Source organism: Brugia malayi (assembly GCF_000002995.4).
Source record: "Brugia malayi strain FR3 genome assembly, contig: Bm_v4_Chr4_scaffold_001, whole genome shotgun sequence".
NCBI lineage: Eukaryota > Metazoa > Nematoda > Chromadorea > Rhabditida > Onchocercidae > Brugia > Brugia malayi.
This window is the reverse complement of record NW_025062478.1, coordinates 12,776,879-12,791,561: the sequence shown is the minus strand read 5'-3', so window position 1 is coordinate 12,791,561 and position 14,683 is coordinate 12,776,879. Positions and strand designations below refer to the sequence as shown.

At 29.8% G+C, this 14,683-nt stretch overlaps 1 protein-coding gene across 1 annotated transcript; it reads right to left on the bottom strand.

Moving 5' to 3' along the window:
• Nucleotides 1-548: 548 nt before the first annotated feature.
• On the bottom strand, nucleotides 549-11,008 carry Bm4299 (Uncharacterized protein; the record flags this gene model as incomplete). The annotated part of the gene is made up of 20 exons (XM_001893104.2): nucleotides 549-707; nucleotides 943-1,087; nucleotides 1,361-1,434; nucleotides 1,594-1,752; nucleotides 2,195-2,267; nucleotides 3,127-3,245; nucleotides 3,787-3,913; nucleotides 5,530-5,891; nucleotides 6,067-6,130; nucleotides 6,256-6,325; nucleotides 6,727-6,825; nucleotides 7,091-7,227; nucleotides 7,504-7,615; nucleotides 7,737-7,846; nucleotides 8,339-8,448; nucleotides 8,975-9,159; nucleotides 9,304-9,410; nucleotides 9,636-9,807; nucleotides 10,085-10,269; nucleotides 10,926-11,008. 20 exons carry the CDS (start codon nucleotides 11,006-11,008, stop codon nucleotides 549-551), a joined length of 2,652 nt encoding a protein of 883 aa, XP_001893139.2.
• Between the last annotated feature and the right edge of the window lie 3,675 nt (nucleotides 11,009-14,683).

The window sequence follows — 14,683 nt, the reverse complement described above, 5'->3', positions numbered from 1 at the left end:
GAAATTAATGATGCCAGGAGATCAACTAACATCTGACGTAGTGCAGTCGAATTTCTAATTTATACAGAAAACCGAATGAAAAATCCAGCTGTCTAACTTATTTAGATTATAGTTGTGCCGTGATAAAGTCAAAAGTTCCTAATTTAAACTTATGGCCGATACTGGACGCATTCAACATAGGACGAATGGACTCTAGCAAAATGACACAAGTAAATCCTTTGCATTATAAGTTCTTAAGATTATTGTGGACAATAAATTCCCAAGGAAATATTTCCAATAACTTCAAAACTTATACGAAAATTTACAGTTAATCCTGATATCCTATTCTTCCCTTTTCTACTTGTAATGTATTTCACGGTTACAGATATGATTTTAACAACTTTAAATTCTTATTAAAATGAAACTTACTGGTAAAACTAATCTTCCTAACCTTTCCGTATTCATGTCAATGATAAAACTGAGAAAGTTTCAAAAAAAGAACCACTAATCACAAGCTATAAAAGCATGACATAATCATGACCACAATTGCACATAATTCTTGTGAACGGTCATAAATTTTTTTGACTCTCTGACGGACTGCGCTTGGCTGCTGCAAGCTTACTTTGGTAGGCACTACACGGTCGTCGACTTGGAGAGGTCGACAGTGCTGTGACTGATGCTGTAGGACTGGAACCAGATGGTGATGCTGGCAAAGATGCTGATGAGACCTGAAAAATAGCTAAGCGACATCAATCGGAATCTTACATGAGTGAAACTCTAATCTTCGAATACCTTTTTTTCGAAAGTGAACAGGTACTGATGATTACTTACTTGAATAAAGGGTTATTTATATTACAAATTTCGTAATGAATTATCGACATCGAATGACACTTTTTTGGCAACAACGGAATAAATTTCAACAACAAGCAAGAAATCCATTCAAATTTCAGCAAAATATCCGACCTCCAAATACTTCTGTATCGCATCAAATGCTGCCGATAACCGGTCCAGTTGATCAGTTACTGTCCCCGTACAATCTTTCACCGGCTTAATAGCCATTTCCAGTAAATTCTCCACTGATTCCGACAAATGTCCTTGATGAGAATTCCTGAAGCATGAAATTTAGTACTAACTCAATCATTACTGGACAAATTGCAATTTATACAGTGATGAAAAGCCACTATTTTGAACTTTTCACTATTTATAATCATCTTATCTTGAAAAAATTAAGCCTTGTTCAGTTACTCCTAATGTATCTAAGATGAACGGTTTGTTGTACTGATAAGCTACTAAATAGCAGAACTATCCCTTATAATCAAAAAAGAAAGAAACAAGTAATATTTGAGGGAAAAAAAAAATGAAACAAAAATCATTTGCTTACCTTATCAATTCAATGCTTCGATTACATTTCATAGTAAGTTGTTGTACGGCACTTTCAAGACCATCTATACGAGTCTAAAATTTGCCTTCTATAAAAATTCTTAACATCAAAAATTTCCTCTATTTCCCTTTCCTATCTCAAAAAATTCACTACGAAAAATTACAGGAAATGTATATACTACCTTGCTCTGAAAATACTTAATTCTTGAAAAATAATCTGAATAACGCATTAACCTGATCCTGAGTAACTTCAGAAGAGCGTAGTTTATTCAAATCCCTCGTAATACCTTTTGAATAATTGACAAGAATTGTTTCCGGTCCACAAGAGGCATTATTGACTGATAAGTCATCTTGCGATCGGTTGTGACGAGCTTTATTTGAATTCCGGATGATCTGAAAGATCAAGATTTTAATCTTAAGGAAGCTAAAGCTTGAAATGAGCACCTCAATCTATTTTGGAAGTTTAAATGTTCAGAAATCTAATTACTTTAATAAGAAAATTAAATAGTACGAAAACTGGAGCAATTTCAGTGCGTATACAAAAAAAAAAAAAAAAGTGGAAAACGAATATATATGTTAGAGTAATAACAAAATAGATAATCTGTTGAGAACATAAATAGTGTCTATAACTTAACTAAGAATAAACTTAACTAAACATTATATCACAGAAAACTAAACATTATCACAGAAACTTAGCTAAACATTATATCACAGAAACTATACTATGAAGTAGGGCTGATTTTATACTGAACTAACTGAATTCAACAATTCATATAACATGAAATGACAAGTAATCTCAATGAGTAAATAAGGAATAAAAACAAAAATAACTTACAGGTAGCACATTGGTAAAAGGTCGAGTCCCTTGATGAAATGATATTGAACGGTTTGATGCAAATTTGTCCGCTCTGAAATATAATTTCAGTTTGTTCAATTATTCATTAAAGAAAATAAATGTCTCGCTAAACAATAAAAAAAGTCACAACGATAGCAAACACTGAGACTGTAAAATAGGATACATTACAAGACATTCCAAATGACATATAATCTAGTATCCATATCCTTGTTTCTCATTTTCAGCAAAAAATTTAGTACTGCAAAGACAGTTCGGAATTCATCGCTCCTAACAATAATAAAACTATGTCTTCTAAATTATCTAAAGATCTTTTAGACAAAATTTCAAATTTCCGTTTAATACTGACTACAAAAGGAAAAAAAAAATTCGAGAAATACTTGAACATTAGAAGTTAGGGATGAAATAAGGCAAAAAAAAAAAAGACTAAATTATAACACAACTACAAGTAATAATTGATAACACTTTATGGATATTCAGCAAAGCACTGATAAACATGCATCTGATAAACAAAATTTAACTATGATAACAATAAAATTTTGAAAAAAGCTTACTCCTTTTGACAGTTCTGACATTCGTGGGAGATGTTTTGTAAGCTAACATAAGATCAACATAAGCCAAATTTTTAAACATTTGCAGAAACAAAAATTTTGAAAATTACTGGAAATTTTACGAGATCAGGTAAAAAGTTTATGATAGTTTTTGATCAATCATGAAAAGTTCTTTTTAGCAGATTTCTTATAATGGAATATTTTATTTAATTTCCTCCTACTTCTCATCTGTAGTTTCTCTCTCTCTCTCTCTAAATTAAAAATTTGAAGTGAACAAAATTTTGAATTGAAAATCCTCGAAATAAAATAGTTCTAAATTAAAATGGAAAAAGAAATATCACAAGAAAGAAGTTGAAATTTTACCGTGTTTTCAGTTGCTGTAATTTCTTTGCCTCAGCTGCTGCCTTCATCGGATTATAATCCTTACGTCTTAGCCAAGCCGTCATCTCAGCACTTTCCTTCTGTGCTTTTATTCCACTTGCCTTAAAAGTTAATCAACAATCTTCAAATATTTTCGAAAATTGAAGGAGTTATGTAAATCTTAAAGCAAATTAAGACGGATATTCACAGTAGTCATCATCAACGTCATAAATCAAATATGTTGGATACGCACTATAAATATGATAATTTAACACAATTTAATGAAACCATCACAACAATGCAATTATTGTCGACTTGTTGAGAGATTCTATTTTAATTTCCCTCGACGAATGAATTTTTTTTAACTGTATTTCATATACGTTTATAAAATAAATTTAATAACATAAGATTTGATTTTTCAGATGAGATTTTGAAAATAAATACTATTTCATACACTGATAATTATGATCTGCTAGGCGATATCAAAAGATTTTTGTAAGAAACAAATTAATAACAATGAAAAGTGGAAGACAAGAATAAAATACAACTGATCTATGATACCAATATTTGAGAAACAATAAGAATAAACCAAACGAAACTTTAATATTCTGTTACAAAATAAAGTTAAAAATTTGAAATAAAAAATGCGTCAACGATTTTTACCTGATTTCTTCCACTCCCTCCAACACGGAATGGCGGTCTATCGCTCCGATTGATTGTCGCAGGAGTTGGATGATTCTTATTGCTAATAGCAGAAAATCGCATCGAATATCGACCACCATCACCACGCCTGAAATTTAGAAAAAAAAAGTTACATTTACATAACCTGAATTTTAACAAATAAACAGTAAATTGGCAGTTTTGAAGAAATTTTGAAATGATTGTTTTCTTCCTTCCATATGTTGCGAGTTTTTAATATATATATTTCTCCTTCCATATGTTGCCAGTTTATATATATATATATATATATATATATATATATATATATAGCAATATTTTGACAAAAATTTGGTATATTAATTAATCATGTTAAATCGTCCTCTTTTGTTAAAAATGGACAAAATAGAAACGAAAAAAAAGAAAGCAACACATAGAAACGAAAAATAGTACAAATGTTTTAACTTTCTTTTTTAATTAATTAAATAAAATTAATATTTAAAAAAATCTATAATATGCAAAAGTATGATATGCCATCGTACAACATGCAACATATTATTGAACAAAAATTGTTACCCATGCTTGTTACTGACGATAAATGCAAATTGCATGTGCAGTTGCAAAAAGATATATAAGAAAAATGGTGGAAAATATAAGAAACTCTATTTATTGACATCATATGCTTTTCTCCTCTTTTTAACCAACAATTCTTTTTCCAAAATTTGCTTATTTATTTTTAAAATACATTCAATGTATAAGAGGATTTTTTCATCCCTTTATGAATTAAACAACCATTCATAATTATTAGTTAGTGGCCAATACCATCCCAATATAAATCTTTTTCTTGCAGTAATTGGGTGTTTTTTTTTGTTAGGAAAATAAAAAAAAAAAAAAGGTATCCTTGCATGCATATACAAAATAAACAACAATACAATATAAAAATACTCACGTTTCACTGCGACATCTCACCATCCTGTTTTAAAGTGAAAAGAAAAAGCTCAATAAGAAATGAAGAAATGAAGGTAGTTGAATTATATCAAAATCTAATTACCACTAGAAATTAATTATTTTACATGAAAAAAAAAGTAAACCATGAATTAGTATTCTTGTTTTTTTTTTTTTTTTCTTTTTTTTTAATATAAAAAACGCTTAAAAATTAATGTGAAAAGTTATTACAAATTAAAAAGAATAAAAAAGCAACGTTATATTATTTTAAAAGCATGAATATTCTCAAAAGCTTGCTATAAGTTTAATTGTATTAACCGACTAAGCGTAAGTCTTCCACACAACTCATGACTTAACCACAATCTTCTGCATGGATTCACTTACAACTATTTCTATTTAGCAGTCATGTTATCGAAAAATAACTTTACAGATTCAAAGCATAGTATCAGGAAATGGCATGATTTATCATAGTTATCATTATAGTTACATATCATTTGCCCAGTGTCTTGAATTAAGGGTGACGTATTAAAAAAGATAAAAATAAAGCTTACAGACAGTAGTTATTGCTGCTCTTCAGTTAAAATCTTTTGGGTTTCTTAGAAAGGACAAGATGTGCAAGATTTAACATCCAATTTACATTAATTATTAGAGAGCAAGGATAATGTGTGATATACAATTGTTAAAATTAATTATGAAGAATGATTAACTCTGATTAGCATTTTTCTTCAATATTCACGATTCAAGAAGGAAATATTTAAAAAATCCTTATTTATAATGTATTATTAATTCATCCAACCTAAATACCTGAAGGTATTATCATTCATTCCACTTGCACCAGCAGTCGGTTGTGTACGATGCACTTGGGATGACAGTGCTGTACGTGAAGATGATGCCATGGTACATAAACGATGCGAATTATACTGACGTTCTTCTCCTTTAGCAGTGTCTGGACGACGTGGAATCCTTACATGAGACCCCGTTGCAGCAGTTAGACGAGATGAATTCGAAAGTGGTGGTGTAGATGGTGCAACAACTTGATGTTCACCGATATCACGACGTTGAGCAACTCGTCCCGAATTAAGACGCAACAGATCACTCAAGAGATGTTCGTTATTTTCTGTTTCACCACCTGTGTTGCTAACATTCTCATTGATTTGAGGCAAAATCTGAAACAAGCAGTTGAAATACAAAATTTAAGCACATGTAAGTAAATAAGAAGTACAGAAAAAAATTGCCGAATCAACCGAAACGTTGTTTGATTGATTCCATTATAACGGTCTATAAAAAAAAAGTGGAAGAAACTATACTTAAAGATATCAAAAGCTACAAAAAAATACCTACCGATCCCATGCGCATTGGCATAGTAGGACGAAGATTTTCTGTGCTTTGGGTTGTCGTCGACTCACTAAAAATAAAAACCAAGTTTGTATGGAAAAACTAACTGGTTCACAAAAAATCAATAAACCTGAGACATCATAAAAAAAACATGATCATATATTCCGATCTAAGCTTACAACAGAAAAATGATACCTTGAAACACTTTCTGCATCGGAATCTTTAACAGTCTGTGAAGTCACCATTTGATTCGCATGATCACCATCTTAAAATTACTCATGTTAAAAACACGATAAGGGACAATGCAGTATTATATCATGCCATTTTCTACAGGCGTCTACATTACCACGTCTATATGAGTTATGTGACTGATGGAAAGATCAAAATTATTGCAGATCGAGGAGTACAGGTGATAATATAAGAATGAAAACCAGTGAAAAAAAGACAGCTGATTTGATCAAAATGATAAAATGCATTAAATGTCTTGTGATTTTTACATTGAAAGAAATTCATAAAAAAGACCAAAAAATCAAATAGTGATGAAAAGTTTTGATCAAAAAATTTGGATAAACCTGAACAAAAATTTTGCAACAAATCTTTAGAATAGGTCTTTCTACCCAATCAAGTATATATATGTGTTTTTTGCAATATTTAATTAGCGCTGACCAACAACATAAGTCCCTGCTTCACTTAATGTATCGTCAGTATCTGGTTTTTTTCCTCCATGTTCGCATGATGAGATCACATCTGTCTCTTCATTGCATTCTAAAGGTTAAAGGTTAAATTTACAGTTGATATAGGGGTTTTCAAAAGAAACTACTCACAGAACTTTCTTCTTGCTTCAGTTTGAGGGAGCTTCGATCTCAATGATCATAGAATTTCGATACTTAAGTAAAAGTCACACGTTGCTTTTCTAAGAAAAAAATTTTTTTCTAAAATTTCAAAATTTCCTGAACAGCTACCACATTCAAATGTATTTACATCTTATCTATCTTATCAAATTAAATAAATTTAAAATTGAATCTTTTACCTTCGCCAATTCCCATCAACATTTTATTCAGCAAATATTGCTTCGGATCACTAGATGCAGCTGTTAAACCGGCTATTTTGGCTGCAGTACCTTTAGAAACTAATCCAGATGCTGGCATACTTCTTCTCATAAAACGCCTAGAAACATGCAGTTTCGATGGTTATCTGTTATTGACATACAACAATCCTATCAATCATCTTACTCAAAATCATAAGCAATATTTTTATTTTTATTATTTTTTGCAAATAACAACATTATAAACACACATCTAAGTTCAGTCACAAGAGTAATAAAACACTGAAATTGGAACTCAAATTTGAGAATAAGACTTGTTTCAAAACAAAAATTTATATGCAATATTACTGCGTATGCTTCAAATTAAGATCATCAAATTTTGAAACGACTTTGCCCACCTGGATGAAGTTTTCTTAGCAGCATCTTGAAGTGATAAATTCACTTTCTGTGAATCTTCTTCACTGTCAAAGGAGACAGTAAATGCAGTTGAAGAAAATGTACGTTGAGCAACTGCAAATTTCTGAGCCTGATGAGTTTAAATTAGAACCCCAAAGTTGAACCACCGATGGTTTATTTCAAATTAAAAAATTAATCAAGAATAATTAGTAGCTTACTTAATACTAAAACTAACCTTTAGCTTTGTTCTCTCTTTTTGCTTCTTCATCGATAAAAGGCTCATTTAAGTCAATATCCATCCTAATCGATTTTAATGGCCGATGAGCATTTCCCGTAGTTGTATCCCTATAATGAAATAAATAAAAATTCCGAAGTTTTGTTAAATTCTGAATTCAAATTCATTTGCCTAAATCAATTTAGAAAACGAAAACTGTAACTTACAAGCAATTAAAATTACACATTAATAGATACATACAAACAATATAAAGAAATTGAATAGCAAGATGATGAGAGACTGGAATATAAATGAGAAACTAAAGAAGAAACCATAAAAATTTCCAGCTTGTTTTTTGTTATAAACAGTTGCTTTTCATTACTTCCGTACGCGACAAAACAAATTAATTACAGTCAGCAAGGGTAGTAATAGTAGAATTAGCTGATGCCAAAATATTTAACCTAATTGAAGAGATAAAGGAGTTTCAATAACATGAAGCAATAGGTCAAAATCAGCATAAACAGAAAGTTAAAATTGAATTCGAAAAGAAATTTGGAGAAATATTTCAAAAGAAAGCAATATATTTCAAAAAGAAAACTGGAAGATAATTTAAGCATTTTCACCTCGTGTTTTCGCCATCATTTTGTACTTTTACACTGGAAGTACCATTTTCACCCCACCATGTTGGTGCAGAACCAAATAATGGCGTCCTTTCACCGTCTTTTGTTTGAGCCTATAAAAACAATCACTGCTATCATTATATCCTCAGCCATCAACATCGTAATTTTAAAAATCTTGAATCAATAAACAGTAGTTTTTTTTTTTTTTTTTTTTTCAGCAAGCATCGTTTTCCTACTACCCATTAAGAAATCTCTTATGATAAAACCATTCCTGTTTTTTTCTTTTACTGAATTCATTTCAAAAGATGTAACGATACTCACAATGAATTGAAGCATTTCAGTTCCTTAATCTATGGTTTTATTTATTTATTTTTTCTCCTTCATGACAATCTTTTAAATCAATAATTTGTCGTAAAAAGGTCATTTGAAAATTTCATACGATCATGACAAATTAATATGGTCATTTTACAAAGACAAATTAAAATGTATTATGAAACTTGCTACTATAAGTACTACAAACTGGCTTATTCTTCAACAACTGTGCTATAATTCTTAGGTCGATATTGTTAATAAAAATTTTTGCAAAATCCCAAATAAATCTTCATTTCGCAGAAGATGCAGCAATGTATCCACACTTACATGGCTTATAGTGACAGTACTGGTGGAAATGACTGGCTTACTAACAACTTCTTGATATGTGGTAGCCTCTTGCGGACGCATTTGTGTAGAAGTATTTTGAGAATTACCCAACGGTGTAGTTGCCAAATTATCGAATATTAAGCAATTTTGAGATAAAATAGGTGAAGCATGTGGAGGTGAGATGGCTGAAAAAGGTTTATATGTCATGTCATTAAGAGGAAAAACAGATAATTTAAATTCCATGAGTATGCAATTCTAAATCCAGTGATAAAACTCATAAAATCTGAAAATAATCTATTTACAAGCTTAAAATGCACTGGTAGATTTACAATTTTTTGAAACAAGAATTTGTTTTGCATCCACCGCACGACTTCTTATTGTCGACATTATTGGATGCTCGAAAACTGTATGCCTTTCATCAGTTGTTACAGTTGATCTGAAAGCAAGCAAATAGTATTGTATGAAAATAGATCAATAAAAAAATAGAGCACATATTTCTAATTACCATATGTACGTGCGAATCTATAATTGCGACAACTTTGGATGTAGTAAATAACTCCCTTTGGAGTAAATTAGTTTCAGTCTCATAAATTTATCTAAAATTTACTTTTGTAGCCAATACTTGGCTCTGAAATTATAAAATTTCCAAAGAAGAAATTACCTGGTGTCATCGAAATCAGCAACATTATGTACATAACATCCAGTGGTACTTTGAGCAGTTGTCACCAGCGGTGGTGTTGAAGAAAACCGCTGTCCAAGCGCCATATGTGATGGTGCTATCTGATTTCCGGCTTGGGAAGCGGTTATAGGTGTAGCAGCTACGACATATGCACCTGTAGTTAAAAAGAATCTACTTAAGATCCCAATTTTTTGGCAAAGATAAGATAATGCAAAAAAAAAATTAAAGAACTGAATTCTTTGGCATAATCATTCATAAATAGCTTCGAGTAACCACAAAACCGGAAAATACTATGAAGAGCTAAGAAAAAATACAATGGGGAACTAATTTTCTTTAGGCAGTGCTAAAAATAACACATTAATAAATTTTATATGTCAGTTTAACATGGTTCATATAAAAGGATTAAATGTAAGTTATAGCAATCAGCTAACCATGAGCTCCGGATGTAAAAGGATGATAATAAACAGGTTGTGCTGGCGTAGCAGAGTAATAAACCGGCTGATAGATTATTTGTGGATGTGGTGCTGGTGGTGCAGAAGATATCAAAAAATGCTGACCGGTTGTTGGATCGATCAAAATCTGATGACTACCGAGTGGAGCAGCTGTTGGTGGACATCTTCAAACTTTTACATTAAGGTATCGAACAAATAAGAAGTTTCAAAGTTTCAAAATCATGAGATTTCCAAAAATTTTTACAGCTACATTATATGCATAAATACCTGCATTTCAAAATATCTCCCGGTGTTAGCTAAAAATTAATCTGATTTCATTAATCTGTCTGTTTCTGAGGTATATTATGCACTCAAAAAAAAAAAAAAAAAAACAAAAAACAAAAGAACAAAAGAAAAGAAATTTAAAATGAATTTACAAAAATGAATTCACTTCGTAAATATCGTAACTGAATGGAATTAGTTAAGAAAAGAATTAAATAAATAAAGTAAACAATTCCAATAATAGCATGCTTAATATTGGTATGATCATTCCAGTGTAAAAAAAAAAAAAAAAAAATTGAAGTAGAACAGCTTATAAGAACATATAACACTTTCTTTTTCTGACGAGAGAGGTAAATGTTTAAGCTAAACTCATCCACAATAAGGAATTCGTTATTATCAAACATTCGCTACTACAAAAACATTGCATCTTAACTCTGCCAAGAGATGCCTTTATATGGATATAGTGATTTCGGGTAAATATAGATATTATTACTTAAATTACACTCATTGTAATTTTTCCACATTATTTATTTATTTTTTTTTTAACAAGTTAACTTACATTTGTGACAGTGTAACGGGTATTGTAGTAGTAGTTTGCTGACCAGTAATTGTTGGCGATGTTACTGCTGTAATATCGTGCATCAGCGATATTGGAGGTGAAATCGATGAATGAGCCGAACCAACACTAGGACTTTCCTGGTTATCAGAACCCTATTCAAATAGAAATATAAAAAAAGTATTATGAAACAAAAAAAAAAAAAAATGCAATAAAATAATAAACTATTAATCAATTTTACTGAGAGTTCAACAATATGAAAAGATTAATCAATCATTTGTATATTCCCATCACCCAAATATAGAATGCTAATTCAATTTTTCTTCTTATTTCACTTACCCGTAACTCATTTTCGAGAATTCGAGAAATAACTGTCATTTAACATTTCACTAAAGTTCGACTAGATTGAAACTTTCATCCTTCAATTATAAAAATCTTAAAGCATACGCATAATACTACATTATTATTTTCTGAAATCATTCAGTCCATTTTTACAGTAAAAAAAAACTCACACATTTGTAGGCATGAAAAGAAACTAGTTTTGTGAAAGCCTGTTTGGTTATTTAAATGGTAATTAGATTTGACGAACAATCTAGCATATTGTTAAAACAAATGATTTGCCTATTCTCTCTCTGATAATTATCAGAAGCCGCGTAGATCTTCCTTAAAAGTTACCATTCTAAACCAACAACACGAAAACTAGGTATGAAAAAACTTTTTTCAAAATATAAATTTTTTCCCACCTAAAATCTAAATCTTTTGAATTTAAACTTCAATGGAGAAATTTCCATATATCATATTCCATTAAATATGCTCAGAATCTGGCGATGAGATTAGGTATTTTTGTGGAATGTAATTAAAAAGAACATAAAATCAATTTCAAACTTGATTTTTTTTTAATTTTTTTTTGATTTTTTAAAATAGCAACTAATATGATGGCAATACCATATTCGTTTTCAAATCAGTAAAAAAGAAAATAATTTTTCCAGCTAAAAAGATGCAGAAATTTTAGCCAATTAATGATCATTTAGATTAATAGTATTCGGTATAACTAGCATATCTGTTAACATCATAATAATCTCACATATAATGAGAGTGATAATTATGCAAGCGTAATATAATCAATGTCGTTGCTTCAATTCTGAACTAAATTAATAAAGTTTTGCACCATCATATCATCATCAAATAGAACAAACTGTGCTCAAGTACATAATATTAATGTAGATTTCATTACTACAAATCCAAGAATCAATCTAATAATCACTTATATCCTCTCTTCTCCTGCTAATTGCTATTAGTCGTCACTAATCGTCACCGTCAATAATTTTACTAACATTGAAAAGAAAAAAGATCAAAAGGAAAAAAGAAAAAACTTATAAATATTAAAACTATTTCATATTTAAATATTAAAAATCAAAATTGTGCAAATATATATATATATACTATATGTTTTAAAAGTTGAAACGAACTGATAAACACCAATTGAATGAAATCAACTATGAATAGGCTTATTAATAGATGAAGTAGAATGAATACAACGACATGATAACTAAAACATGACACGGATGATCAACCATTGTTAAGGATACTATTGTGTGACGACTATTTATGGCGTCCGTTTGTAGTATGTAATAAATGCTCAAATAGGGCATTAAAAGAGCTGGTAACAGTGTGACAAAGAATGGATTAAAAACATAAACGACAAACAAATAAAATGCATTTTCTCAAAGACAATTGTGATTGAAGTGAAGTATAATTACGTCTAACTTATGACCACGTTTAACGTGACATACGCTACTAACGTAATGTAAGAATGAAAAAGAATGAGAGCAAGAAATCAGTATGGTGTAATATTTGAAATAAAATTACATATGCAAAGCTTGTCTTAATGAAAACATACTGCCATAATGCAATCATGAAAGACGCATAAAGTAATGGAAAGAGAGAAAAAGAATGGAGGAAGGAAAGATTGATTAATTGACCTTGTCAGTTGTATCAATTATATATTTTTTCATAAAAGTTGTAAAGAAAAAAAATCAATATAGTATAACGTATTTCATTTCAATAAACTGACCCACTCTAATTACTCTCTAAAATCTTTATTTAAAAAAAAAAAAGTTATATCGATAAATTATATGGAATGATAATAATAATAACAGTGAAACTAAGAATACAGTAAACAGTCAAGTTATCCATAAATTAATGAAATAAACGATAAATATCACCAGTCATTATCACCCACTATATAAAGATTTATTGGTGGTAATTGTATGCAAAAGTAAAAAACTGTTTTCATTTATTTATTCTTTTTTAAATTTTATAGATAAAAAAAATCTTTTTCATCTCTTGCCGCTTTAACTTTCCAATAAATACAGGGAGCAGTTAGTTCACTACAGCAAAACGAAAAGAGGTAAGAGTGTTTAGAAACAAGATAACACAATATTTCTATCTTCATTGTTCAGTTTTCAAGGTAAGAATATCCAAACGGTGAAACCGTTAACCTCCATAAGATTATTGCTCTCTTAGTGTAAAATATATAATTAAAATACGAGAGAAAAAATAAAGAGCAACAAAAATGGACGAACCCAATTCTCCGAAAAAAAAAAAGTGCTCACTCATCTCATCTTTCCACATCAATGAAAATGAATGGAAGAAATGATACTTTTTCCAATTTTTTAAATCACCAATATTAATTAACAAATTTCATGATCTTTTTCAATGTTCTTTTTATGGATTTATCATATATAATAACTTTATCAATTTATCATATGTAATAACTTTTTAGAAGAAAAATAATGGAAATTAACCATGATGGAAAAAAAAAAAATTTGAATTTGAAAGAAGTGAAAAAGATGGAATGGATGAAAAAATTACCACCAGTTTAACTATAATTAATATGCAGTTAACAAATTTGTTTGCATCCATTTCTTTTCGGACAATTGATTATGAAAATCAATTAAACTTGCATCATTTCTGATGTACACTTAAACCATACAGAAATACAGAAAATGTGAATGCCTCAGGATTTTATTAATTTGGCTGAAAGACATACCCACTATACTAATCTAAATTCACACAGTACTTTTTTCTTAGACATTCTGTTGGAATTTACCAAAAATAAGAAAAAAATTTATCAAGTTTGCTCTTATAACTCAAATTCAACAATGCAAAGGAACAATATTTAGTAGCTCCAAATTTCAAAATAGTATTCCAACAAATGATAATTCTTCAATTCCATTTAATTCATATTGCAATTATTAGCCTATTCGCTTCCTTATTTACTCATTGCATTTATGTTTATTACCATATTCGCTTGCTGAAATCCGATTTGATGAATGGAAAAAAGTGTCATTCACCTGCATGAAAGTATCCACTTTACGTGGTGTATCATCTTGAGTTCCTTGTATATTTCCACCAACACTTAGCGGATCGGTCGAATTCATTTTATCGAAATTGTTTTCGACGTTTAGGCCTAAAAAAATAATAAAATAAACGATGCTGATGTACTAAATTCTAGATCACATTATAATTTGTTATCTATATTGCACTACACTACATTATAAAGTCCCCAGCATACAACATCGTAGTGCGCTGTAAGCATCCATGAATATTTGAATAATCACATCAATAATGTTTCACAAAACACTTTCAATTCCGTGTCATTACAATTTAAAATCAAACGAATTTCATTTTATGACTTTTGTAAAGCTAATACAACCTCATAAAATCGCAAAATATGACTCAGTGCTATGATTAACTTT